Raw genomic sequence first — 27,795 nt, forward strand, 5'->3', positions numbered from 1 at the left:
AGCTGGAGCGAGGCGGCCCGTAGCTCCCTCCCTCCCCCAGCAAAAGGCAAAATGCCGGTGGGTGGGGTTGCGCCCCAGCCCACCCGGCGTCGGGTCGCTGCCTCCGTTTCGGCCAGGCCTGGCTCCTTCCCCACGCTTTCCTGGGACGAGGGGGCCGGTGTGGGACGCTCCCCGGCCGCTCGCCACCCCCAGTTCCACGAGGTGGACTACAAACCCCATAATGCTGCGGGGCCGAGCTAGAACTCGCTCCGCCTGGAGCACCCAGGTCCCCCTCCTCTCTCCCCTGCATCCCCGCATCCCTCGGCGGCCGCTCGGACTGAGGGCCGGGCTATGCGGCTGCGGGAAGCCGGGGGCTGCGGGCGCGCGTCCCTGCGGCGGCGGCGGCGTCCCCGGGGCTCCGCGCCCCGTGCGCCCCCGCGCCCGCTGCGGGCGTCTGATCCTTCAGCCAAGCGGCGTCTTTGTGTGCGGGCGCGTGGGAGACGAGGCGCGAGTTTGCGCCGCGCCACCGAGCGCCGGCTCCCTCTCGGGGCGGGCGGGGGCCTCTCCGCGCCGCCCGCCGTCGCCGCCGCTGCCTCGCGAGGACGCCAGCGGCCCGCGCCGCCCCCGCCCGCCCGCGCGCCCGCCGGCGCCTCTCGCACATGCCCCAGCCGCAGCCGCGCGAGCAGGCAGCGCCGGCCCCCCGCCCCGCGGCCCCGGGCCCCGGCTCCGGCGCCGTCCCTCCTCTCGGGCCGGGCGCCGCGGCCCCGGCATGAGGAGCGGGCGATGATCCCCGCCAACGCCTCCGCCAGGAAGGGGCCCGAGGGCAAGTACCCGCTGCACTACCTGGTGTGGCACAACCGCCACCGCGAGCTGGAGACAGAGGTCCGCACCGGCCAGGTAAGAGCGCCGTCGGGGCGCCGCAGGGACCCCACGGCCCGACACGCCCGCCCCGCGTGGGGAGGGGGCGCGGCGCGGCGCGGGCCGTCCCGCCTCCCCGGCGAGTTTGCGGCGCTTCTTTGTTCGAGCCGCGGCGGTGGTGCTTGTGGACCGGGCGAGGCTGGTGGGAGCAGCCCACGCCCGCGCCCGTCGGCGGGGACGGGCGCCCCGCACGCGCCCCGGACCTTCTCAGGCTGGGCTAGGGCTCATGTGCGCCTCCTTCGCGGGGCAGGAGGGCTTCGGGGAGGGGCTGCCGGCTCGGTCTGTGCGCCATGTGGTGGGGAGTCCGCCCCACTCAGGGGAGCGACGCCTCCCGGCTGAGCCTGCCCAGGTGGGCAAGGCCGGGGGGCGGGGGGGCAGGTGTCACAAGTCCAGGGTCGGAGAAGAGGCTGTGTGACACTCCCAAGCATCCCAGCCCCACCCAGTGCCCTCTGTCCTCACGGCGAGTGCTTATGTTTTCTCAGGCTGGGCAGAGCCCCTGGGTGCCTCCCACCCCAGAGCCGGCTCGGTAATGGCCAGTGGAGAGAGAGAGAGACCCTCTTGGGGGAGCCCCGAGGGCCTTGTCCAGGTGCTGAAAGGCGCTCTCCTGCCCTCTGGTGCTGGGGCCTGGCTTCCAGGCTCTGAGGAAGCTCAGAGCCACTGGCCCCAGGAAAGATCCGGGGTTCTGCACACACGCAGCAGGCTCCCTGGTTCCTTCTAGTCAGTGACAACGGATGGGTCAGCCAGCTTTGGCTGGACAGTGGCCTCCAAGGAGATGGTGTCTCCTGGCCATTCTTTAGGACCAAGGCAGGCACAGGTCACAGGTAGTTCCCAACTCCACCCTTGTCCCCCAGGCCCCTGGTAGGACTCGTGGCATGGAGAGCGGTGGGGAAGCAGGACCAGAGATGGGCCCAGCTTGCCCTGCGTTGCCTCAGGTTGAGGCCTGCAGACTTTGGCTGGGGTCTAAGGCACCTGAGGCCATGGGCTGGGAGTGGTGTGCTCAGGAGTTGCCCCCTTTGAGGGCCACTTCCTGAGTCATGGGGAGTTCCGTCTGAACAGCTGCCTGCTTCCCAAGGGAACAGGAGAGAATCACCAGGCAGAGAAGCAGGTGGGGGTCAAAGTGTGTCTCTCTGAAGCCTCCAGTGAGCCCCCAGGCAGCACAGTGTCATCTCTGCATAGTAGCTCCAGGAAATGTTGGGGCGATCTGAGCCTCCAAGTCTCTGGGCTGGTTGGGGTGTTCCACTTCCATTCCACCTCTGCTTACACAAGGATGCTCCACCTTGCTCCTCGGACCATGCCTCTATCTGTCCAGCATCGAGGAAGTGGTTTTCAGCCACAGAGGCCTGGTAAAGGAGGTGAGGTCAGAGTGGTAGGTCCTGGGGAACAAAAATGAACAGCCCCTGCCCTCAAGGAGACCCCATTCTGGTGATGCGAGTGTGAACAGGGAGGCACAGTGTGATGTGCTGAGACACAGACAGTCCATTCTCTTCTGGTTCTTCTCTGCTTTTGTCCCCTGAGGACAAAAGAAGACAAGTCTCTGACGGATTACAGCTGGAGGGATTTAAGACTGATCTGAGAGGAACTTCCTGATGGGGTGGTTGAGGGACGGTGGGGTGAAGGATTGTTAGACAGAAGGCTAGAGGCTGAATCTCCAGAATGCCTCAGTTGCACTCTTTTGCTGAAGGAGTGGATGGTCTTTTTCTTGCAGAGGTTGTAGAGAGGCAAAATGCTCTAGGAAAAAAGCCTCTTTCACCCAGGTCTCTCTGGCAGTCCTCAGTTCAGCAGCCATCTTACTAGTGGGGTGAGGTTGGGGAGGTGAGCACTGGAACCTACTGCAGGTAGGGGTGGTTCGGGGCTGCTGAGTGTGTTCCTCTTTTCCTCTCCTCAGGCTGCCACAGAAACCTGGCACCAGGTTCACCCCATCCCCACTCTCCCACTGCCCCACCCCCACCCTGCCCTGGTGAGTTAGTGTCTCCTTGAAATGGACACCGCTTGATCTGATCCAGGCCAGGGGGAATATAGGGCACTGGTTGAGGTTAACCCTTGTTCAGCCACAAAGGAATCAGGCCAGTCTTCTTGGTTCTGGGCATGCCAAGAAGGGGAGTGCCAGTCAGTCTGGGAGGGAGAGGCACCCTGACTGTATCTTATCTCCAGGACTGACCCAGAATGACACTTGCATCCAAATGTGCACTGCTCAGTCCCCAGGGCCTCAGGCTCCCAGGGAGAGCTGAAGGTGTCCAATGCAGCCATTTCCTGCAGGGTATGGGCCTGGGGGCAGCCACCTAACATAGTAAAATCACCGTAGACCGATGGTATTCCAGCTCGGGTCCATGACCTCTGGTTCTCCTGGCACCAATTGTCACAGAAAACAGCCAGGCTTTCCTCTAGCACAGCAGCTGGGTTTCCCTGATCTTCACTTGGCATAGCTGCCTCTTCACTCTGCGAAGGCCCCACAGAGGCCCTCCTGTGGGCAGGCTTGGCAATGCTGTCTGCGGAGGAGGGGGATGGTGTGGCAGGCTTCAGAGCAAGTTCAAGGGATTTGCTCAGCCCCTGCCCCCAGCTCTTTTGGGGGCTGGAAGCAGGGAGTGGTAGGTGCTGAGTGGGTGGTTTTTGGTGAAGGGAAGGGCCCATGACACCCCTCTCTGGCACCCAGCAGTACATGATTGCTAGGTGCCCCATTTCCTGCCTTGCATATGCCCTGCCAGGTTGGGAGGGGACTGGGGTTGTAGACCAGTGGGTGCACCAGTTCCCTCTTGGCTGGCAAAGCCCTGAGGTTGGCACAGTCAGCTGGCAATGGCCCTGGTTCTGGAGTCACATGTCTCTGGTGTTCCCTGGGGGTGGGAGGTGGAGGTTAGATTGTATAGCTCCCTGTGGGAGGGCCGAGGGGAGCAGGATTCTTCCCCTGGAAACAGGCACTTTGGAGAAGGCCAGACTGTGGTCCTAGGCAAATGTCTTTCTTCCTGGGGCTGCCTCCACTGTGATCTTCCTTCCTGCTTTCCCCAGTTCATCCTTCTGACCTAAAGGCAGGCAAGATGGGATTGTAGGGCCTTTGGATGCTCAGACAAAGGCTGCCCCACCTAAGGGACCTATTATGTTCAAGAGCACCCGTGATCCCCCTTTTTCCCTAAAGTGAGCAGTTCGATTGTGGGCCATCACCAGAGCTGGTGAGTTGGGAGGCTCAGGGGAGGGAGCCACAAACCCCAGAAACCAAAAATCAATGTGTATGGGTTGAGGGGAGGCGCTGCGTGGGACAGGATGGAGGAGGCAGAGTGGAGGGAGAGTTAGCAGGTGCCACTCCCACCTGCTCAACTCAGCTTGAGGAAGCATCCTGCCTCCCTCCCCCTTGAGTGACTCAGGCATACCTGTCCCTACCCCTCACGGTCATGGTCAGGTTGGAGAGCTGAGAAGCAGTGACCACACCAGACTCTAGCTCTGCCCACTGGGGCTAGAGGAAGGATGGGGCGGGGGAAATGAGACAAAGGCTGAACTGGTAAGGCCCCATGCTCTGGGCCCCTTGCCCTTCTCCAGCACCCATGTTTAGTCTATACATCTGGTGTGTCCTTCCTTGTAAGATCTCACCTAACAAAAGGATTCTGCTAATGCTAAACAAGTTTGAAAATATACCCTGCTGGTGCATGTGGGTATGAGGGGTGTGCATGTGCTAATATGCTGGCAACCATCACATGTGTTACACATGAGTAGACACCTGTAGAGCCAGAGGGCAGCTGGGCATGCATGTGCTTGCATGCTTTGGGTGCACACATGCTGTGAGTGCAAAGGCAGAAGGAGTATGATTGTGTATCCTTATGGTACGTGCACATGCGAGCATGCGTGCAGGTGTGTGCCTGCATGGAAGCAGGGGGCCTCTCAGGGAGCCCCAGCTCTTAAGCTGGAAAGACCCCTGCTTTTGACTCCAGCTGAGGCCTGCTGGATTGCAGAGGTTTCATTCTCTTGGTGGAGAGGGCTGGGTGTTGGGTTTCCTGGGAAATCTTTTCATTCCAGCAATTAAATAGCTTCAGGCCTTTGCTGAGGAAATTAATGAATTCTTCCACCTGGGACCAGGGCAAGGTGCCACTTCCACTCTAGGCCCTGCTTTGAGCAGTAGGTGGGGGAACTTCTTTGGGGCTTGCCTGGGTATATGGAGGGTCCACATTGGCTCTGGAAAACAGCTATGCCCTGGAAACCCTGAGGAGGGTTGTGGGTAGATCTCTTGAGGAGTCGGGGTGAGGAGGGGCACCCCTGCCCTGCAGACAGTGCCAACCTCTCTCGAGCCTGGAGCTGAGGCACCTGAGGGGGCTGGTGACAGGTAGCATCTGGAGCCCTGGGGCTGGGCAGGGTGCCCTGCCAGCTCCCTAGGGCCTTGTTAGCAGAAGTAGCAGCAGCAGCATCTGGGGCAGGGCTGGCGAGATGGCTCAGCTGCAGACCCATGGGAAGGCCTCCTAACTGCCCCAGCCAGCTCAGGGTCTGTTGGTCCCCCACCACTCCCACCCCAGGGCTCAGGAACCCCAGAGTGGGACCCTGAGGGTGCCAGCCCAACTCATGCTCTCCTTCCTCTGTGAGGAGCTGGTGTGGAGGAGTAGCAGGAGGGCCGCTCACATTGCTAAGTCCCAGCTCAGAGGGCCACAGGGGCCAGGTACACTTTTTTTTGAGGCTCCTGGTATATTTAAAAATGAAGAAATGCCAACACTGGGTTATAAAAATTATATAAATAATTTAAGTTATTTAAAATACTTTCTTTTTGATGAAGGAGTTCATACTCATGTTTTAAAATATTTAACTGCCACTGGAAGGCTTATAATGAAAAGCAGCCGTCCTCACTCCACCTCCCCCCACCTCTCCATCTCATTCCCCAGAGGCGACTGCTTTGAACTCTAGGCTGTGGTGTCATTTACCATCATAATTATAAACAACCTACTTCTATGACTATTTCGTGGTTTATCTATTTTACACTTTATTGCCTTCCCCTCTCCGTGTCCCTTAAATATGGTCATCTGTGCACTTGTTTCACAAGTATTTATTGAGCACCAGTTATGTGCCAGGCGCTGCCTAGGGACTGGGGATCCAGCATTGAACAAACAGAAAGGGACCCTCCCTTTGTGGGACTTACAGCCTAGGTCAAGGAGACATGAGAAAACAAACAAGCAATTTCACTGAAAGACAACTAACACGGGATAAGGGGCAATCGCTAGATAAATAGCACCTGTCATTTAAGATGGATTGTCAGGGCAGGCCTTTCTAAGGTGGTGACATTTGAGCAGTGACCTGAGTGAAGTGGCCCTCTAGGGTGTCCAGGAGAGGGTGGCTGCAGGGAAGGCCAGTGTGTGGGAGTGGGGTTTGGAGGAGAGGTAGGAGTTTAAGGAGATGTTCCAGGGCTGTTGGGAAGCCATGGACAGGTTTTGAGCTAAAGGACCCGGGGAACATTTCACAGGATGGCGGTAGCTGTGACGGACCATGTGGAGAATAGGCCTAAGGATGGGGTCAGGAGAGGAATGGAGAGGCCAGTGAGGAGGCATCTAGGCCACCAGGTGAGAGATGGGCTGCCTATGACAGGCTGGAAGTCTGAGGAGATGAAACTGAGAAGCCCCTGGATCTGTTTTGAAGGTGGAGCCTATAAGGTCAGGTTTTGCTGATGGATTACATATGAAAGGTGAGAGAAAAGGAAGAGATAAAGACAGTTCCAAAGTTTTTTAACCTGAAAGGGAGTGAAGGAGGTGCTGTTTCCTGGGGTGGGAGACTGGGCCAGGTGCAGCTGTCCAGGAGTGGCTGACATGAAGAAAGCAAGGGAAAGAAGAGAGGTCATGGGAGGTCGGCATGGCCCATTCTGTTTCATGAATGCAATTATCTTTTCATATTTTTCTGAGGACGTAAATTACTGTTTTCCTCCAAGAAAGTTTTCTTCTGTTTCCTACATTGACCGTGCGTCTGGGTTTTTAGAATCCATTTGTCTATTTTGGTCTCTTTTATGTTGGCAGCTTTCCTCAAATGTCCAGTCATCCCTGGCTGTTGGGGCATATTTAGGAATGGGGTGCCCTGGCCTGGTAGCTCAGTTGGTTAGAGAGTCATCCTGATACTCCAAGGTCGCAGGTTCGATCCTCGGTCAGGGCACATACAAGGAACCACCAATGAATGCATAAATAAGTGGAACGACAAATCGATGTCTGTCTGTCTGTCTCTCAAGTCAATGAATGGGCTGTGGACCTTACTGCTTCCTGTAGGATTCCCAAATATCTGTACCCAGAGGCCTTTGGTGCCTCTCGTTTCTCCATTCTCCTGCTAGGGGTGGGATGGGACACTGGCTCCTGTGGGTTAGGACCTGAGGCAGGGAAGGGCCTGGGCTTTTACTGCTCACAAGCTCCATGACTTCATCCTCAGGCCAATGTCTCTGAGTCCAGTGTGTCTGTGGCTCAAATTCTACAGAGACTAAACCCCTGGCATCGTGTGGAGGGGAAGGAGGTATCTCCCAGCATTACAAGATTGGAGAGGGGGCCAGGGGCTCTGAATTTTAAACAGCCCCCCTGCGTGCACCTCTGAGCCTCACTCCCACCTCTGCTGTTTCCACCGCCTGCATGTTCTGTGCCTTTCAAGGGTGCTAGGGGGTGATCTGGCTTGCTGCTCACCGAGGCTCCTTCCGTGAGTGCTTGGGTTGGTACTCTCTTCTCCCCTAAGTCAGTAATGCCCCAGCCACTTTCCATGTTCTAAAGATGTGTTGAAATTTCTCATCTGCTGACATCTCTCCTCTTTATTCTTGTGGGTTTTAAATATTTTATTGACATTCTTATACTTAGTCACAAATTTACCATTTGGGGCACTCTTCATTTCTTTGTAGAGATCTAAGTTTCCATCTGGTATCATTTCCCTTCCACCTGAATTACTTACTGTCTTTTTTTTAATTCTCACCCGAGGATATTTTTTCCATTGCTTTTCAGAGAGAGCAGAAGGGAGGAAGGGGGAGAGAGAAACATTGATGTGAGAGAGACACAACGATCAGTTGCCTCCTGCACTCACCCCAACGAGGCCGGGGTCGAGCCGGCAACCAAGGTACATGTCCCTGATGGGAATCGAACCTGAGACCCTTCAGTCCATAGGCAGACCCTCTATCCACTGAGCCAAACCAGCTAAGGCTGAATTACTTTCTTTAACATTTCTTGAAGGTCTTTTGGTGACAGATTCTCTTAGCTTTTGTCTATGAAATTCTTTATTTCCCCTTTATTTAAAAAATTTTTATTTTAAAGAGAGGAAGGGGGCGCAAAGGGGAAGAGAGAGAGAGACAGAGAAACATCGCTTTGTTCTTCCACTTATTTATGCATTCATTGGTTTATTCTTATATGTGCCCTGACCGGAATCGAACCAGCAACCTTGGAGAATCAGGATGACTCTCTAACTAACTGAGCTACCCGGCTAGGGCTTCCCTTTATTTTTGAAGGATATATATTTTTTCACATGATATAGAACTCTAGTTTGACATTTTTTCCCTAGCACCTTAAAGATTTCATGCTATTGTCTTCCAGCTCGAATGGTTTCTGATGAGAAGTACGTAATGTTTCCTGTGTTTGTTCTTCCATACATAGTGAGTCTTGTTTTTCAAAATGCTTTTAAGATTTCCGTTTTATCACCAGTTTTCAGCATTTGATTTTTAAAAATATATATATTTATTTATTTCAGAGAGAGGAAGGCAGAGAGAGAGACATAGAAACATCAATGATGAGAGAGTCATTGATCAGCTGCCTCCTGCACACCCCCAACTGGGGATCGAGCCCGCAACCTGGGCATGTGCCCTGACCAGGAATCAAACCTTGATCTCCTGGATCCTAGGTCGATGCTCAACCATTGAGCTCCACCAGACAGGCAAGCAGTTGATCTTGATGGACCCAACCAACTGAGCCCCACTGGCCAGGGTAGCTGCTATTTCTTTAAATTTGTCTTATTTACCCTATTTCTTTATCCTATCCTCTGAGACTCCAACTACACATATGTTAGAATGCCTCGTAGTGTCTCACAGATTGCTAAGGCTCTTTGAATGTTTTTCAGTACTTTTTTTCTCCTCTTTGATTCAGTTTGTATTACTCTATTGCTGTGTCTTCAGGTATACTGCTTTTTTCATTCTGTAGTGTCTAATCGGTTAATTTTATCCAGTGAAATTTTCATTTCAGATATTTTACTTGTTATCTCCCATTTCCTTGCCCATGAATGTTGTATTCATGTTTTTCTTTAAATTCTTGAATATAGCCCAGCCGGCATGGCTCAGTGGTTGAGCATCGACCTATGAACCAGGAGATCAGGGTTTGATTCCCGGTCAGGGCACATGCCTGGGTTGTGGCTCCATCCCCAGTGGGGATGTTCAGGAGGAAGCCAATCAATGACTCTCTCTCATCATTGATGTTTCTCTCTCTTTCCCTCTCTCTGAAATCAATAAAAATATATTTAAAAAAAATTCTTGAGCATAACGAGTAATTCATTATCTTATTATTTCTGAATGTGTTTCTATTAAATGATTTTTCTCTTAACTATGGGTCATCTTTTCCTACTTCCTTGCATGTCTAGTAATTTTTAACTGGATGTTGGACATCGTAAATATTGTGATGTTAGGCATCTGGAGTTTGTTGTCTTCCTGTTAGGCATCCTTCTGGTAAACTAAGTTAAGTTATTTGCAAATCAGTTAGATCCTTTTGAACTTATTTTTTAATCTTTATTTGAATGGATGCACCTTTTCTGTAGGGATAGTTTAGCACTACTACGAAGGCATAACCCTTCTTGGGTCTCCCTCCCTGGGTAAACAACAGGGACTCTCTAGCAGGTTGGAGCTTGAGTGTCTCCCTGCCCTGGGTGAGCTCTGAGAATTTACCAACTTATTGTTCCTTTTCTGTCTGGTCTTGTTGAGTTTTGCACTCTACACATATGAAGTATAGTATTCAGCAAAGACTCAAAGGGACCCCATGCAGATTTCTAAAGCTCTTTTGTTGCATAGCGTACTCCTTCCTGGAACTCTGCCCTGCAACTGCTAGCTACATGGGCCTCCCCGAACCCCTGTCTCTGTCTCCTCAATTCCTGAGTGAGATTGCCATGCTCTGCTGGGGATTCCCTTCCCTGAATTGCAGCCTGGAATATTTCTCCAGGTAGAAATCCAGGAAACTTAGGGCTTACCTTGTATCTCTTACTTCAAGGATCACTGTTCTTGTCGTCTGATGTCTGAACACAGTTATTTCATGTATTTTGAAGAAATAGTTTTCTCTGTTTATAGTGGGAGGGTAACTTCAGTTACCTCATCATGGCCATAGAAGAAGCCTTTTACTGGCATTTTAATCAAGTTTTGGGAAGGAGAGGAGGAGTTACATGCATGTGGTCAGTTCACTGTCTTTTGTTGTTGTTATTGTTTGTTTTTTGTCAGAAAGGGAGGAAAGGAGGGAGGGGGAGAGAGAGAGAGAGAGAGAACATCGATGTGAAAGAGACACATCGATTGGTTGCCTCCCATATGCTTCCCGACAGGACCGAACCCGAAACCTAGGTATGTGCCCTGACTGGGAATCAAACCCAAGACCTCCCTAGTGCTTCAACCAACTGAGCCACACTGGGCAGGGACAGTTCAGTTCACTGTATTTAACTAAAAAGTCCCAGAATCCTGAAATATAAGTATGTTTAACAAACACATGCTTTTATCACCCAACAAAAATCTCATGCGGTGTAATTGTACTAGTCACAAAACAATAATAAGATTTATAAAAATGTTAATACATAGTGTCCCACAGGCACAGGACATGGATTTGAAGTTGTACCAGGAACATATTCTTTTTAAAATATATATATATCTTTATTGATTTCAGAGAGAGGAAAGGAGAGAGAGAGAGAGATAGAAACATCAATGATGAGTCATTGATCGGCTGCCTCCTGCACGCCCCCTACGGGGGATGGAGCCCGCAACCCGGGCATGTGCCCTGACCGGGAATCAAACAGATCTCCTGGATCCTAGGTTGATGCTCAACCGCTGAGCCACACCCGGCCGGGCAGGTACATATTCTTTCACTCCTGTAATGTATTACTGCAACTGTTTGCTCAGTTTCAGTCAGTGATGATGATCTAAATTGGTGGCCCTTCCCGAGGTGATCTTGGACCCCCAGGATGTGTCCTGTCTCAGCTGCCCTCCTTGGCCAGCGCCTCTCTAGACCACCTGTCTGGCCCAGGCTTACTCTTCATAGGCAGCTCCCTGGGTCGTGGAAGAGCAGACCTAGTCAGGGGACCTAGGTGGGCAGGAAAGGAGGAAGGCCTCCCCTTCTCAGTTACTTCCCGCCCTGACCTACAAGCCCCTTTCCACTCACCTGACCCCAGCTCATCGCGTCTGTCTTTTCCACTGCTCTGAGAGATGCGCAAGGCAGGGCAGCAAGGTGGCTGCTGCCTGTTTAGAGGCCACTGGGCTCAGATGGGCTGCTTCAGAAATGACCAGGGCTGTGTCTTCACTCCTCCTCCAGGTGGACATCGAGCAACTGGATCCCCGTGGGCGGACTCCCCTGCACCTGGCCACCACGCTGGGGCACCTTGAGTGTGCCCGTGTGCTCCTGGCACATGGTGCAGATGTGGGCAGGGAGAATCGCAGCGGCTGGACAGGTGGGCACCCCTGCTCACCCCAGCCCCACAGCCAGGGTTTCCCCGGCATCATATCCTCACCTGCCCTGTGACATTGCCTCCCCCTCCCCCAGTGCTCCAGGAGGCTGTGAGCACCCGGGACCTGGAGCTGGTACAGCTGGTGCTAAGGTACCGGGACTACCAGCGTGTGGTGAAGCGGCTGGCAGGCATCCCCGTGCTCCTGGAGAAGCTGCGCAAGGTGAGGGCCAGCCTCCCCGCCTCCCCGCTGTAGCCCTGAACCCTGTCTGTAGCTCAGACTTAGCCACTCTCCTGTCATCCTCCAGGCCCAGGACTTCTACGTGGAGATGAAATGGGAATTCACTAGCTGGGGTAAGGGGCTGATGCACTTCTCTCTGAACCTCAGGGCTTTTGCACTTGCTGCTACCCCGCCTAGAGCACTCTTCCCATAGCTCTTACTGTCTCCTCATCTTTTAGTTCTCAGCTCAGTCCCACCAGCTAGGCCTTTACACACTGCCTCAGACACTGTCTCAATTCCATTATTATTATTTCCTGTTCTTTGTAATGATTTGCTCACTCGTTTGTTACCTGTCACGCCTTGCTTGAAGGTAAACTCCAAGAGGGCAGGGGTCCTATCTTGCTCAGTGTTGTATCCCCAGTGACTGGAATAGTGCCTGGCACACAGTAGGCGTTTAATAAATATTTGTTGGAAGATTGGGTGAAAGATCGAGTGAAGGAATTAACAGATAGTAGATATTAGGGACTTGGTGGTAGCTGAGACATGCCTGTCCCTGACCTCAGTTGCTCATATCTGAGTGACTGTGGTCTATGTTTGTATGGGGGAAAGTTGGGGAAGCGGTTTACCTCCTATCAGTTCCCTTATCCTTTCCTGGCCACACCCCTGACCCCCATGCCTGAGGTGGCCCAGGTTGGGTGGATCAGGCAAATTGAAGCCACCTCTGACCTTCCCTTTCACCTAGTGCCCCTGGTGTCCAAGATCTGCCCTAGTGACACCTACAAAGTGTGGAAGAGTGGGCAGAACTTGCGGGTAGACACCACACTCCTCGGCTTTGACCATATGACTTGGCAGCGAGGGAACCGCAGCTTCGTCTTCAGGGGCCAAGGTAAGGCAGGTGGGAGGTGGGGCAGGTGGGGAGGCTGCAGACAGCTCCATGCCACCCCTGACCCTGTGCTGTTTCATGGTTGCAGATACAAGTGCCGTGGTCATGGAGATTGACCATGACCGCCGGGTAGTGTACACGGAGACTTTGGCGCTGGCCGGGCAGGACCGTGAGCTGCTGCTGGCTGCTGCTCAGCCCACCGAGGAGCAGGTGCTGAGCCGGCTCACTGCGCCTGTTGTCACCACGCAGCTTGACACCAAGAATATCTCCTTTGAGAGGTGAGTGGCATGGCCTTGGTGGCCTGGAGCCAGCCTGGTGGGGTGCCTCCTCACCTGGACTACTCTGCTTTCTCAGGAACAAGACGGGCATCCTGGGCTGGCGCAGTGAGAAGACCGAAGTGGTGAATGGGTACGAGGCCAAGGTGAGGCTGTAGCTGCCTGGTGCCAGGCCCCAGCACACTCGCCTTCAGGGAGCTGGGCCGGGGTTTCCTGAACACCTCTCTCAGCCTCGGAGCTGCAGAGGCCATGCCGCATTGAGCGACGGGCCCTAGACTAAGAGGCAACTGATGCGAATGCCCAGAGTTCATTGAGCAGTTATGATATTCATGTTCAAGGCACTGTTCTGACATTTTATATGTGTGTATATACACACACACACACACATATATGTGTGTATATATATCACAGACATACTCACACGCGTGCTCCTTTAATCCTCATAATGACCCTTTTGGGTTGGTGCTACAACTCTATGAAGTAGGATATCGGCCCATTTTATGAGGGGAAATGGAGGCTTGGGGTAGTTAAGTGACCTGTACAAGGTTGCACATCTGTAAGTGACAGCTGAGGTGCAGACCCTGGCTGCCTAACCCCAATGCCAGGCCTTACACCCTTAAAAAGACTGTCGATCACTCTGGGACCCCCACATCACCCACCAGTGCCACAGGGCGCCACCACTGAATGCAGGGTCTAACAGATGCTGCAGGCTTTGTGTTTCCCTCCTGGAAGCCTTCCTTGGTTCTGTAGGCTGGGTCAAAGTCTGCGTTTTATTCCCACAGCCCTGTGCTCCCCACACCAAGGCGTGTGTCTGTCACACTGTTTTATAACTGTCAATTTTCTTGTCTCTTCAACTTAATTGTGAGCCTCAAGAGGGCAGGGGCCATGTCTGGCTGTGCTTGTTCACCTCTATATCCCTGCTGCCTGCCTCAGTGCCTAGCACATAAAGACTCCTCACAAAATGTTTGTTGAATGATAAGAGAATGAGTGAATGACTTCATAGATTTACTTGCTCAAAGGCCTGGAGATAGGCGCCAACAGCTCCCCCCTCCCTGCCCCAGACCCTTCTTTGTAGGAGGTGTTCAGAAAGCCCTTGGGGGCCAAGGGTAGGGACCCAGAGCCATCTTTGAGCTCTTTCTTCATTTTCCCCCAGGTATACGGGGCATCCAATGTGGAACTCATCACCCGGACACGGACAGAGCATCTTTCAGAGCAGCACAAAGGCAAGGTCAAAGGTAATGAGGCAGAGGCACATGGGGGAGGGGGGAGGAACCAGCTTCCATCAGTGTTCCTCTGACATCCTAGCAAAAGCCAGGGTAGTTTATTCAAGCAAATAGGTTTCAATGCAAACGCCAAGTCCTAATGGTTGGTAGTGGCTGTCTAGAGTGCTACCAAGATGATTCTAAGGCAGCATTTGGGTTCAATGGGAAGGAATTGATTACTAATGTCTGCATGGGATTTGGGAAGGGAGAGATATGTCATGTATGCTCTTTCTTGGCCATTCTAGTCCAGTGAGACATACCCTAGGCAGAAAGTCAGGGGCTCTGCCATGATTCTCCATGCCCGTTGATACCGCATTTGACTTTCTGGGCCTCATTTAGTCTGTCTAAAGTGGAGAGGCATAATTCCTACCCCATAGGAGAACAAACGGATATGGAAGTGCCTGAAAGAAAACACATACATACACATGCATACCCCAAAACCGCTCACCAAAAGCAGGTATTTTTTGTCCAGTGTTATCAACCTGGAGAGTGACACTTTTGGAAGTTTATCCTGAGCCCCAGGCCTACTTTTTATTCCAGCTGTACTCATAGTGGTCCTGGCCCCTGCCCCTGGTGTCTTCAGATACCTTTAGATGAAGGTGCCTGTATGTGTGGTGTGGATAAGCAGCCTCCCGACCCCCAGGAACCATCCTCCTGCTTAGGTCTTGAGTGCTATCACTTCTGAGGGCTGCAGTGTCCTCTGAGATGCTGCATTTCTTATAGGTTGCAAGACACCTCTCCAGTCCTTCTTGGGAATTGCTGAGCAGCATGGGGGCCCCCAAAATGGGGTGAGTGTGTGCCAGGGATGCCCCTCGGTGGAAGGGTATGGATGTGGCTCAGGAGAAGGCCTGGGAGGTGTCCTGCTTAGCATGGCCTGTGTGGATCTCTTTTCCACAATGCCCAAGACCGTGTCAGCTCCACAGTAGCACGGGGGACAGCTCTGGGCCATAATACAAATGGCTAGCCTGGCATCAGAGACTGAGAAGGGCTCATGGGACCCTCCCCATGTGGTACAGACCCTGATCACTCAGACTCTGAGCCAAGCCAACCCCACTGCCATCACCGCAGAAGAGTACTTCAACCCCAACTTTGAGCTTGGCAACCGTGACATGGGCCGCCCCATGGAACTGACCACCAAGACACAGAAGTGAGGCCCCCTGCTGGTCCTGGGGAGGGGTGGGCGGGGCAGGACGGGGGCAGGGGCACCAGAAGGTCCTAGGAGGCCATCGCTTCTACAATGTCCCTCACCCCTTGGGATTCTGGGGGGGCAGGTTCAAGGCCAAGCTGTGGCTGTGTGAGGAGCATCCCCTGTCCCTGTGTGAGCAGGTAGCCCCCATCATTGACCTCATGGCTGTCAGCAATGCGCTTTTTGCTAAGCTCCGGGATTTCATTACCCTGCGCCTGCCTCCTGGCTTCCCTGTCAAGATTGGTGAGACTCCATCCCCATTTCCTGCTGTTGTGGGGGTGGGGTGGGGTGGGGTGGGGCTTAGATGAGGAAGAGTGGGGGTCTAAGCTGTGAGAGGGTGGGTGGTGGCACCTGATGGTTTCCTTGTCCTCAGAAATCCCGATCTTCCACATCCTCAATGCCCGAATCACTTTCGGGAACCTCAATGGCTGTGACGAGCCTGTCCCTTCCGTGCGAGGCAGCCCCAGCAGCGAGACCCCTTCCCCAGGCAGCGACTCCTCCAGTGTCAGCAGCTCCAGTTCTACAAGTGAGCCCTGCCCCCTCTGAGCTCACCCACCCAGCCCCCTCACCAGAGCCCTCTGTCCCTTCCCGGGGAGCCACTCTGACCTCAGCCTGCCCTTAGCCTCCTGCCGTGGATGCGAGATCTCTCCCACCTTGTTTGAGGCCCCACGAGGCTACAGCATGCTGGGCGGCCAGCGGGAGGCCGCGACCCACGACGATGATGATGACCTTCTGCACTTTGCCATCCAGCAGAGCCTGCTTGAGGCGGGCAGTGAGTATGACCAGGTGTGTCCCTGAGGCTGCACTGGGTCACCGACTGCGGTGCTGCCATAGCCAACTGGCCCACACCCTCTCCCTCTAGGTCACCATCTGGGAAGCACTAACCAACAGCAAGCCGGGCACTCACCCCATGTCCTATGAGGGTCGCCGACAGGACAGGTCAGTGTCCGCCAGGATTTGGAGATGCCTCCCCCTGTGCAGAGTACCCCAGTACCTGTCACAGAGGGTGAGGGCACTGCCCACTGAACAGCCCCTGTTGGCCCAGAGGAGCCGTGGTACCCTTGCCAGGGAGACTACTAGAATCAAGATGGTTTCTACCATACCCTTTCCTGACTCTAGGGGTGGGTGGGCAGTATTACAAAAGTGGCCCGGTGTAGAGGCCATCAAGGCCTCCAGACCCTCGCCAAGCAGGATGTCAGGGCCAGGGTTCTAGAAGATGCCCACGTGTGCTGGCTGCTGTCCACTGGGAGGATGGGCTTTGTAGGGACTGGGATCTGCCACAACCCGGTGGGAGTCAGAGAGGTGATGTGGGACTGGAAGGTGGCAGGCCTGCTCTGTCCTGGGGCCTCCACACTGGCTCCTGGCCCACTCACCAGCATTTAAGCCCCAGAGCCCTAGATGTGTCTTCCTTGCCACCAGGAGCACCCCGTCCACACCACAGCGCCAGCCCACCACCCCCACTGCGGTTCCCAGCCCTAGGCCCAGCCCGGGCCCTGGTAGCCACATGTTCCAGAGCTACGATGAGCAGCTGCGGCTGGCCATGGAGTTGTCCGCGCAGGAGCTGGAGGAGCGGCGGAGACGTGCACGCCAGGAGGAGGAGGAACTGGAGCGAATCCTGAGGCTCTCACTGACGGAGCAGTAGTGCCACTGTCGGGCCCTTGGCCACTCCACAAGAGCCCAGCACCGGACTGAGATGCCCTGGTCTGCGCACATGCTGCGCCGTGGCTGGAGACCAGAGCCACTGCCTCAGGGGCATAGGGACGCACCAGGCACCTGACCAGGAGGGGTTCAGCATGGCCGCAGGGTACCTTTCTGGGCCAGGCCCTGGAGACAGCTGGCACGGCCTGGTCCCCCTGCTTTGCTGTATCCCGACCCCCAGCCCTCTCCCCTGGGCCCAGGCCTGTCCAAGGTCAGAGCTAGGCGGTCCTGAGCGGGAGACCGTTCCTTAGAGGAGCAGTGTCCCCATTCTTGCGCCTTCTGGCTGGCCCTACTTTCTGCTCACTGACCCCACTCCAGGACACTGCCCGTGAAGCCTTTGCATTTCTGCTCTTCACCCCTGGGGGCAGCTGAGCTCCCCACGTGCTGCTTTGTTCCTGATGCAAACCAGCACGTCAAGGGCCCAGCCCCTCCCCCACCCTGGCATTTCAGCGTCAAGTGCACTTAGCGGGGTGCCTGGCTCCCTCAGCCCCCACCCCACCCCCAGGTCTCAGGGTGGTCCCAGCTTCAATTTGGGCGGCCAGAGGTTGGAGACCCCTTCCCTAAGACTTTTTTTGTGTGACCAGACCTGGGCAAGGCCTGGCTCCCACATGTTGTCTTGGCAAATGGGGGGGCATATTGGCCTGGGGGTAAGCACTAGACCCTACACAAGACTGAACACAGAAGGGTTGCCCAGGGCCCTGGCACCACCACCCACCCCTTCTCCCCAGCTGCTGCTAGCCCTCTGTGGTTGTGCGTCCTACTTGCCCCTACCCAGGGGCTGATTCTAAAACCCTTCATCCAATGGTGCTAAACCCCGGCTCTCCCCTGCCCCACCCCACCCACCCAGAGAAGCACAGACCCTGCCAGGAGCAGGGGCCCATGGCACACTCTTGTCCAGGTTCTCTCTGACTGGCCTTCCCAGCTCAGCCAGAGAAGTTCAGAAGGGACACCAAAGGGATGGAAGAAAAGATCAAAGAGAAACTGTTCCTCTTACCCCTTTCCCTGATGCCAGGGGCACCAGACTAATTCTGAGGCACAAATTAAATGAGGCTTCAAACCTGAGGCTTTTCCTACCTGCCCTTACTGGGGAAGTACGCCCACCTGTGCCCTGGGGGTTCCTTCTGAACTTCAGTGTGGGAAGGGCTCTGAGGTAAGAGGATGCCTGGTGGGTCCTGAGCCCAGCCAGGGTTGCATTTGTCAGGGTCCCCGGGAGCCTGGGGGTAGCATTTGTAGAGGCTGGGAGTCTCACCCACCCCCACCCCCACCCATGCAGGAGGCACAGACTGAGCACTTAGTAAAATATTTCATTCAGTATGTCTTGTTTTCCTCATAAAGTCAAGGCCACAGCAGAGGGCTGGGGGCAGTGTGTGTGTGGGGTGTGGGGTGTGGGGGGGGCGGTGAACCTGCTTCCCCAGGCGAGGAAGAGCGCCCTCTGCTGGGTGTAGTCAGTGGGTCCAGCTCCACAGCCAACAGGTTGTCATTTGTCTGTAGAACTGAGGTGAGGCCCGACCGAGTTACCACTCATGTTGGTGGTCATGCGAGCTGACTAGAGGGAGTAGCCAGCCTTGAAACTTCCCCCTGCTACTCCAGGGACATCTGTCAAATCGTCACCTCTTTGAGGTCAAGCCCAAGTTCCCCAATATCCCCAAACATCACGCTAATAACTAAGTACTTCCTCTGCCCTGAGCTGGGGACAGAGCGGACCCCGTCTCGCTGCGCAGCACCGTCGCCGAGGCCCCGGCACCCCGGACCTCCCAAGGCCAGCTCCTGCTGAGTCCTGGACAAGGCCGGCAGCCCGGTGCCCGGCGGACGCGCGTCTCCGCGACGCTCCCTTTGTGCAGGCCTCCCCGGGGGAAGGGGTTCCATTCGCAGCCCGTCCCGAGCCTAGAGAGGCGGGCTCCCAAGTTCCAGACCCAAAGCCTGGGCAGGCCGAGTCCCCGCGCCCGCCGGCCGCGCGCTCCAGGCCCGGCGCCGTCCCCGCAGCGCCGCGCTAGTCCGTGCCGTCCACCAGCTCGCACAGCATGTTCTCCAGCGCGGTGATGCGCTGCCCCTGCGCCTGCACCTGCTCGCGAAGGGCCTTGATCTCCTCCAGCAGCGTCTCCAGCGTGTTCTGCTGCTGGGCGCGCACAGGAGAGGCGGTGTCGGGCGGGGCGGAGGTAGGGGGGCGCCTAGACTGGGTCTGGGTGGGGCCGGGCCGGAGCTTACCGACAAGGGGGCGTCGCTGGCTGACTGGCTGCGGCGGGGGCTGGAGGGCGGGCGCGCGTCCAGGATGTTGCGCTTGGTGACTCGGAGCTCGCGGTGCTTGGGGGGAACGTAACCATCCCTCAGCGAGATGAGCACGGGTTCGGCGTCCTGGCCCGACAGCCATTCGTCCGCTTCTAGGGCCGGCTCGGGCCCCGGCGTGTCTGGGTATAGGTCGTCCTGGAACAAGTCTGACTGCGAGGGCAGGGGAACGGGAGGGCGGGTGTTAGCGAGGGGCCGGGCCTGCCCGCTCCCTGCCCACCCACCCCCTCTCCTGGCCCCTCACCTTGCGGGGCACAGTCATGATGATGGGTTCACACTTTCTTTCGTGCAACTTGTAGAACCTGTAAGGGAGTGGGGTTCAGCACCCCCGCAGGCTCCCACCCCGCTAACTTCTGCCTGGGACCGAGGAAGGGGTTAGAGGCCAACACTGGCCGCGCGCGCCCACCAGGCAGCGCACTTGAAACACATTGTTGGTCCAGCTGGTAAAACACCTTTGATAGGGGGCTAATCATTTTACAGATGAGCAGACACGCTCAGAGAATGTCAGGCTAGTTAGCGCCGGGGCTGGCAGTGGAAACAAGCTTGATTCCCTCCACCCCACCTTTTGCAGAGGGTAGGCCCGTGGCCTGCCCTTGGGAAGCGAGGGCAGGGGCGGGCATGCGGGAAGGGCGGGGCTGCTGACCGGGCGATCTCGCATTTGCTGACATCCAGTCCCCGCTTGGGCATAAAACCCATGCCCCTCTGGGGCTCCTTGCTGCTGAACGTGTTCAGGTAGTGCACGAAGGGTGGTTCGTCGGTGATCTCGAAGTACCGAATGCTGCTGTCGCCCTGCAAAGCCAGCTGGTTCAGAGACGCGCCCGGAAAGGGCCCTCGGCACCTCCGCCCAGCCCCGCGCTCCCCGCCCGGCCGTGGGCACCTTGCCGCACAGGTAGACGATGCTGGAGTCGGGATCGTAGAAGGGCAGTAGGACCCCGTTGCTTGTGTCCATCTCCTGCAGTGCCACTGGCTCCTCGAAGTTGTTCTGCCCGAGCACAGGGGGTGTGACCAGTCCTGTCCCGCCTTCTGTGCCGCTTCTGGATCCCCTGAAGCCCCTGACCGCTTCCTGCCTGCCCCAAACCCCGTGCGCGCCCGCCGCAGTTCTGGCGAACCCAGTGGCAGGCCGAGCCCCTGGACACATCATTCCCAGGCCCTGCACACAGGCCCCTGGAGCCGCAGCATGCAGTCACCGCAAACCACCCCCAGGGACTCGGCATCACCAGGTGGGGGCGCCAGTGGGGCTCCTTCGGGCGACGCAGCAAAAATGGGCAGAGGGGTGGGGGTGGGGGTGGTAGGCGCCGCAGAGGGCAGCAGACCCCAGCCCTGTCCAGGTGCGCATGCCCTGCGGGTGGGGGACGCCTGGCCCCTCTCCCGTGATGCCAGTCCCCAGGGCACACACCCCAAGCTTCCAGCTGCGTTACCGGGTCCCACAGGCCCAGCTCTCGCTGGCTCATGCGGGTGAAGCCCGTGGTGAAGATATGACCCTGGCGCGTGAAGACGGCCCGCATGGGCCTCATCCCCTCGTGGGCCGAAAACCTCTCCTGGGGGCAGGGGGAAAACAGGGATCGGCGTCACCCAGCTGCCTGCCCTGGGGATCCTGGAGGGCCGAGCAACCAGCTTGCAGACTAGAGTGTGGGAGCTGGGGGCGGAGGCAAAAGGGGGCCCAAGTACTCAGCCTCCGGGGGCCAAAGCGGGCCCCAGGCCCGAGGAGCGCCCGGGCCTAGAGAGACCTGGAGGAGCGCGCCTCTCCGCAGATGGTGAGCCCGTAAGCGCCCTCGGAGGCTGATCCCTAGCGCAGGGGGGTGTCTGCTGGTTTCCTGGGGACGCGGCGAGGCTGTTCCCAGACCGGAGCTCCCCGCTCCGCTTCAGCCCTCTTGGGCACCGGCCACGGCCTGGGAAGGCTCCGGGCTGACCTAGCGAAGTCGCGCGCGCGCGCCCGGCGCAGCCTGGCCTACCGGGTCCCAGAGCGCCAGCTGCCGCTCACTCATCCTGCTGAAGCCGGTGCTGAGCAGCTTCCCGTCGGCGGTGAAGACGGCCCGCAGCGGGCGGGCGCCCTCGTGAGGCCGGGCCCGCTCCTGCTCACGGGGTTAGTGGGTTAGACGGCCCGCCGCCGGCGCGCGCTAGGCGCAGGCGCACATGCACGTGCCCCACGCACCCCGCGTTAGTCTGAGGCTGGTGAGGCAGGTGCCACCGCCCTCCCAGGGCACCCGGCAGGGACCAGCAATGCGCGAGGGTAGTCCCTCCCCCCTCCCAGCGGGTCAACTAGGGCGCAAAGGGCCCCAGGCCCTGGAAGATGGCACTGGGCGCCAGCTGAGAGGAGAGGGGTCCGGGAGCTCAGGTTTCCTGCAGGTTCTAGGGGGAGGATAGTTAGCACCTTCTCCCCTTCTCAATCACAAATGGAGGAGCCCCCTCCTCTTAGCTCCTGAGGTGGAGGGGAGGGAAGGTGGCAGAGAATTGTGGGCTCAGGCTTACTTAGGGCGGGGGCTGTGGCTGCAGACACTGCGCGGTGGTAGTGGGTGGGGCACTGGTCTCTGCGGTTGCGGTGGGGAGGTGAGAGCTCGGACCAGGGCCTCAGAGGATTTGGGGTATGGGGGCCTGACAACTGGTCCCTGGGGTAGGGGCTGGGGAGTGGCCAGGCCGGGCACTCACCGCCACCACCTGGCCCTTGCGGGGGTCGATAATGCGCAGGGTCTTGTCCTTGCAGGTGGTGGCCAGCAGGCTACCATTGCTGTTCCAACACACGCTGTGGATGACGTCCGGGTGCATGTCGTCCAGGCTCAGGAGCACCTCCCCAGTGCCCACGTTCCAGATGATGATCACATTGTCACCACCTGCCCAGAGTGGCCAGTCACCATCACCTGGGCACTGCCTTTGCCACCCCCCCACCTCAGATCTACAGTAGGGACCCCTCTCTAGGCCTGCAGACCTGCACTGAGCAGGACATTCCGGGCAGTGGGGTGCCAGCAGAGGATGCCCACACGCTTGGAGTGGCCTTCTAGTGTGATGACGGGTTCGGTAATGTTGCGCATAGGGGTATAGTCTGGAATCTGCCACACCTGGGTAGGAGGAAAAAGCAGAGGATGGGTGGGATGAATGAGCCACTTTGTCCCTCAGCTCCTCCCTTACTCCCCCCCTCTCCACCCCTCTAACCCTACTGGGTTTCTTAAGTGGTGTCAAATGCAGGGCAAGATGTGATAGTGCCTACCTGGGTCAGAAGCAGCTGGGAGCCAGGAGGGGGCACTGCCAGCTCTCCAGAGACCTCCTATTCACCCCAGCAGGGAGACTTCAGAGCACTAACCCCCTGCTCTTCACGCCCAAACTGGCCATGGCTATAATTAGTCCTAAGCAGAGCATCCTGGGAGGGGGTGGGCATGTAGCTAAAAATAGCCTGGGAGCTGGGTAGGGCAGGGCCCTGGGACCCAGCACCTTCCTTACCACCTTCTCCAGAACAGGTGAGGCAGCCCTCCCTGCTTCCCCTGCCCAGCTACCCAGCAGATTCCCACTGGCTCCTACCATGATGGTGGTGTCATCTGAGGCACTGGCGATGACATTGTCATTGTGTGGGCACCAGTCGATGTCCAGCACCGGGGCAGTGTGCCCAGTGACCAGTGGGTAGTTCTTATCCACTCTTCCTGTCTGGAGGGGTCAGAGAGGGAGATGTGGGGCCACTCTCCTGTGTGATTTTGGGGAGGCAGTGGGCCTGTTTACATCTCAATTCTCTATCATCCATTTCCTCCTTGCAGACCCCGCCCTACACCTCTGATCCCATCCAGCCTACTTCCTGAACTTCAGGAAGGCAGACAGAGTTGAAGTCATTTAATATCAGGGAATCAGACACAGAGAGGTCAGATGACTTAACCAAGGACACACAAGATGCTGGTAGAGCCAAGACTTGAACTCTTAGTCCAGTGCTCTTCCAAAACATCGACTTGGAGGAGGCTGATCTTGAGCCTGTTCCCCCAGTTGGGATGTCTATGGGAAGCCCTGGTGGAAGGGGTCAAGGTGAGATAATACATGGTGCAGTGCCTGACAGTCCTTTCCTAGCCACGCTTGGCAGAGCTCCACCTTGTCACTGGTTTGCCTGTTATGCTCCAACCTGAGCTGGGGCCCATCTATTTTTGGTCTTTATGGGCTGTTTGTGGGGGCTCTGAGGCCTTTGCTGGGGCTGGCATTGGCCCAGACAGTAGGGGAGACGGGTGGCTGTGTGGCATTGGAATGGCAGTTGTAAGGGGGGTGGGGGAGGTGGCTCCAGCTGAAATTTGAGACCCGGGGATGGTGTCCTTGGATGGAGTCTGCATTGTCCTGGAGTGAGTCACTGGCTATTGTCAGGCCTCTTCCTGCCACCTGTGGGGCCTCCCCTAACAAGGTGTAGGGGGCAGAATCCAGGTCAAGGTCATGCTTTCGGTGGCCATGCTGGGGGTGGAGATGGCCCAGGGGCTTGAGGCTACTCAGCAAAGGTGGTGGTCGTTGCCTGGCCCCCATCCCTAGGGTAGGGAGGGCTCTGGCCTTACGTGCCATGTCTCCCTGACCTTTGTTTTCATTCCACAGCACTGTAAGAACCAGGTTGGGGAGGTGGCCAGGAACTCTGGGTAGAGTCTGACTGTCCTCAGTGTGATGCTATGGGGTGCGGTTTCATCAGATGGTTGTCCTGGGCTAGGGAAAAAGATCCTCACACCCCAAAACATGAGGGGGTGTGGCATTAGGAGAGACAGGAAGGGAATTTCGCCAGGCTCTGATTCCACCGCTTCCCAACTATCTCCATCACCCACTCCTGGTCCCGGCTGGGAACAGGGTGTAGGGCGGCGAGTGGGTGCAGGCCACGGTGATGCTGCTGCTTTGGGGGGGTAAGGGAGCCTCCTAACGGGTCTGTGAGGGTTTGGGGAACAGGCAGCAGCCAACCCACACAAACAGCCCTCCTGACTGAGGAATGGAACCAGGCGAGAACCGAGGCTGCTGCCGGTGTCCCCCCACCAGCCTCCTTCCCCTCGCCCCTCACCCCTCGCCCCTCACCCCTCACCTTGGCCAGAGGCAGGACGATGAAGGCACCTCCACCTCCAGCCTCCACAATAATGGCCAGGAACTTGGGGTTGACGGCACAGAAGGAGCTGTCCCACGTGACCTTGGACACACGGATGTCCTCATAGCCCTGGTCAGCCTTCGCCGCCTGCCCAAACACATGGCGAAACTTGCTCTGCCGAACCACGCGCCGGCTCATGGCTGGAGGCAGAGATGGAGGATTTCCGCGCCCACAAAGGCCTTTGGTCCTTAGTCCTGTGAACTGTGGGAGGGAGGAAGAGAGAGTGTGTGGGGGGTGGCAAGTGAGAAGGGTTATCTGGCCAGGAGTTCGGTATAAATTAATACCGAGTCTGGTCCTAGCAGCAGCGAGCTTTCTTCAAGGTGATTAAAGTATGGGAAAGCTCTTTGCCACCTATAAAGTGGGGCTTACTTAATGCAAGGGGCTAGGATTTGGGTGGGGCCTGACTTCTCAGAGACCAAGACTGAGGGGGCACTGGGCCTAAAAGCTTCCTGGAAGTTGAAGTGGTTTGGGGAGGAGCCTCATAGCCAGGCTGCCCTCCCACTGCCAGCCCTGGATGAGCATCTCTTCACAGAAGTGGTTTATCTGCTAGAGGCACCTTGTCAGAATCAGAGGCCTTGGCCCTTGGATCCTGGCTCAGAGCCAGCTGTGGGGCTAGACATGCAGCCCCCCATGACCTTCATCTCTGGCTTAGTTCAGGCAGACCGTTGGTTTTTTGGAGGGGGGTGTTTTTTTTTTGCATTTTTGTAAAAATTTGCCAAGGAGAAGGTCCTCCTGTCAGCTAACCTGAGTCCTTCCTGCTGTTTCCATCAGTTTCCTCCCATGTTGTTTTGGTGACACAGTGTAAGGTGGGTCATCCCTCTTCCTTCCACTCCTGTCTGCACTGGCTTCTCCAACCGCGGCCCCCTGACTTCTGCCTACCAGACTTTCCGTCCCGCTTCTCCTGAGTCCTGTCTCCTACTAAACTATCCTGGCGGTGGGGTGCTCCTCCCCGGGGGCCAGGGCCAGATTTGCAGGAGTGGGGAGGGTGAGGTGCCTTTCCTCCAGCTGGGGCCTGCCCTCCGCTCTTACCCAGGGACACAAGGAGCTCCTCCAAAGCCTCAGCCACTGACTCCTGCCCCCAAGCCATCCCCGGGCATCCCGGTGCCCTTCAGGCTGCTTCTGCAGTCCGGGGCCTAAGGCCTGGCCTCCCCGCACCCTCCTGCCCCAGCACTGCGTTCTCGTGAGACGAGGTGTCTGGACCCTGCGGGTGCGCGGGCCGCTGTCCGTCCAAATATAGACACCAAGTCTGCTCCTCCCGGGACCGATTCTGGCGGCCGGGAGGAGGGGGCGCAGACCCGTGGCCCCTCCAGAGACCCCGCCCGCTCCGCTATCCGCGGTGGCGGCGGGGGGGGGGTACCTGGTCCTGAGCGGGCCGAGGGGCGCTCGCGCTGCGACTCCTCCGCCGAGGGAGCTGGGGGCGCGCGGGGCCGAGGGAGGCGTCAGGGCGCCGGCGCTGCCTCTCCGGGCGTCCGCGGCGTCTGGGGCCCGGGCGCTGGGCTGCGCGCTCCGGCCGCTGCGTGCGGCTCTCCGGGGCCCGGCGCCGCTGCGGTCCCAGCTGCTGCTGCCATCAACCTGCGAGGGCGGAGCCCAGGCGGGGGGCGGGCCCAGGGGTGCCCCGCCCCCCCAGCGGCGGGAAAGTCGAGCGCTGCGGACTCCGCGCTGCCAGCCCGCGCGTCTCGGAAAAGCGTCCAAAGTAATCGTGCGTGAGTGTGCGGGTGGCGCGCCCCTTCCCCGCCCTCCGCTCCTCCCGGGCGTGATGGGAGCGCCCGGTTCCCACTCCCAGCAGGGGGCGCCGAGACGGGGAGCGGGCGCGGAGGGGGGCGCAGTCTCGGAGCTGGCGGCCGGCTGGAGGCGGTGGCTCCGCGCCGCGTTCCTGCGCCGTCGCGCTCCCAGCTTAGCCGGGCCCGGGGTGGCCGGGGTGGGGGCGAGGCTGCGGGACGGCGCCTCCAGACCCTCCCGGAAGATGGCCTGGGGGAGAAAAGTGAATGCACCCTGACCCCCTGGGAACTCCAGTGCAAGGGGAAGCGGCTGGCACAGGTCTTTGGCCAAATTTTAGACGCCCAGCCTGACTCCTAGTCTTCTGGGCCTCCTTTGAATTGGTGCCGGCCTCTGTCCAGGGAAGACCCTGCCCCTTCCCAACCCCCTCAGGACCCAGGGATCTGAGGACTGCCCAAGGTTAAGGAGATAGAAAGAAAACTGGTCAACATACAGCCAGCGAAGAACAACTGGTCCCTGTAGCCGCGGTCTACCCCCTGCCCGGTCTGTGTCTTTGGCTCTTAAGGCCCCGGAGGGCAGCAGCGTGCGGCCAGTTATTACTCCCCACTGTCCAGGGCACAGCTGGGAGTCGGCGGAACAGTTTTCCAGGGGGCAGAGAGCAGCATTTGGTAAAGGGGAGGGAAGGTGGTGGGAACAAGGTTCCTTTCTCAGGGCGAGTTCAAGTGCTCAGTGACTCGTAGGGGGACAGAATCAAACTGTTACAAGTGCTCCAGAAATAATTCATGTTATGGGGGATCCTAGGGGTAGATGAGGAGCCTTCCGTTTACCTAAGGATCCCAGGCACAAAGCTAGGAGGAAAAGACCGTAATGGCTCGGTTGCTCCTTAGGAACAACAGCCTACACTTATGTGCCAGACGCTGTCCTAAGGGCTTTACACATATTAATTCCATTCTAACAGTCTTCTGAGATGGATATTACTACTATCCCTATTTTACAGATGGGAAAACTGAGGCACAGAAGTTAAGTAGCTTACTCATCACTCAACTGGGAGTTGGTGCTGTTGAGATTCTTACCCAGGTGGTCTGGCGTCTAGGTCCATGGTTTCCAGCGCCACGCGTTTCTGCCCTTCCTTGAAGGGCAAGTGCCGCTTTAACTCACAAGTGCTGACGCTGAGAGTTATGCTTTGCGGCTCAGAGGAAAGGACATCTGGACTATTTAGAAAACTGGAGTTCCTGGCTGTCACCCTATTTTTGCAGCTTTCTGGGCTGTAAAGTGGAGGGCCAGGTTGGGTTCTTCCCAGCGCCGCACCACGTTGGCAGAGGAGTCTGACATGTCGCCTCCTATCCTGGAAGGGCATCTTTTCTTGCCCCGTCCCCTCCCCCTCTTTAAAGAGAGCTAAGCACTCCATCCTGGAGGACAGGCCTGGGACCAGGAAGCAGGGCTCCTTCAACCCAGCCTGCCCTCAGTTCCCTCATGGGGAAAGGGGGGTGCTCTCCAGGTACAGGAGCCAGGAGTCACAGGCATGCTTAGATGTGGCCCGGCTCATACCTGCCCTCTAGCCTTCTTCTGGCTGCCAAGCCCTGGCGGAGCTATGGATGGGCGGAGCCAAGGCACAAAGTGCCAAGCTGGTGAAGCAGCCACTTGGGCTTGGTGCTTTCCCTTCTCGTTACCCGTTCGAACTGTTAGCTGGGCTCTGGACTGTACCTGTCCAAGA

General features: G+C 57.3%; 2 protein-coding genes across 6 annotated transcripts; one reads left to right on the forward strand and one right to left on the reverse strand.

The window, feature by feature from the left end:
• The first annotated feature begins 683 nt into the window (after positions 1–683).
• Positions 684–18,320, forward strand: ANKRD13B (ankyrin repeat domain 13B). The gene is made up of 15 exons (XM_081161259.1): positions 684–876; positions 11,355–11,490; positions 11,583–11,707; positions 11,793–11,838; positions 12,447–12,590; positions 12,676–12,865; positions 12,942–13,008; positions 14,016–14,097; positions 14,848–14,912; positions 15,141–15,271; positions 15,396–15,553; positions 15,684–15,836; positions 15,933–16,096; positions 16,173–16,249; positions 16,730–18,320. Exons 1-15 carry the CDS (start codon positions 763–765, stop codon positions 16,950–16,952), a joined length of 1,875 nt encoding a protein of 624 aa, XP_081017385.1. The 5' UTR covers positions 684–762; the 3' UTR covers positions 16,953–18,320.
• CORO6 (coronin 6) lies at positions 18,292–25,950 on the reverse strand (the record flags this gene model as incomplete). Of its 5 annotated transcripts, none has more annotated exons than XM_081161261.1 (12): positions 18,292–19,121; positions 19,214–19,444; positions 19,536–19,593; positions 19,935–20,080; positions 20,169–20,273; positions 20,710–20,829; positions 21,244–21,363; positions 21,938–22,119; positions 22,215–22,344; positions 22,802–22,924; positions 24,306–24,566; positions 25,723–25,949. In XM_081161261.1, 11 exons carry the CDS (start codon positions 24,501–24,503, stop codon positions 18,999–19,001), a joined length of 1,536 nt encoding a protein of 511 aa, XP_081017387.1. In that variant the 3' UTR covers positions 18,292–18,998. The 5 variants fall into 5 exon arrangements, with proteins under 5 accessions (XP_081017387.1, XP_081017386.1, XP_081017389.1 ...); XM_081161260.1 differs by having other exon boundaries at positions 18,294–19,124; positions 24,306–24,505; positions 25,723–25,798; XM_081161263.1 differs by lacking the exon at positions 21,244–21,363 and having other exon boundaries at positions 18,294–19,121; positions 25,723–25,950.
• Positions 25,951–27,795: the final 1,845 nt, after the last annotated feature.

Source organism: Miniopterus schreibersii (genome assembly GCF_964146895.1).
Source record: "Miniopterus schreibersii genome assembly, chromosome: 16".
NCBI classification, from domain to species: Eukaryota; Metazoa; Chordata; class Mammalia; order Chiroptera; family Miniopteridae; genus Miniopterus; species Miniopterus schreibersii.

Coding starts and splice junctions, on each gene's coding strand:
- ANKRD13B (XM_081161259.1), top strand. CDS start 763: ATGATCCCCGCCAACGCCTCCGCCAGGAAGGGGCCCGAGGGCAAGTAC. Junction 877..11,354: donor CAGAGGTCCGCACCGGCCAG/GTAAGAGCGCCG, acceptor CTCCTCCTCCAG/GTGGACATCGAGCAACTGGA. Junction 16,097..16,172: donor CGGGCAGTGAGTATGACCAG/GTGTGTCCCTGA, acceptor CTCTCCCTCTAG/GTCACCATCTGGGAAGCACT.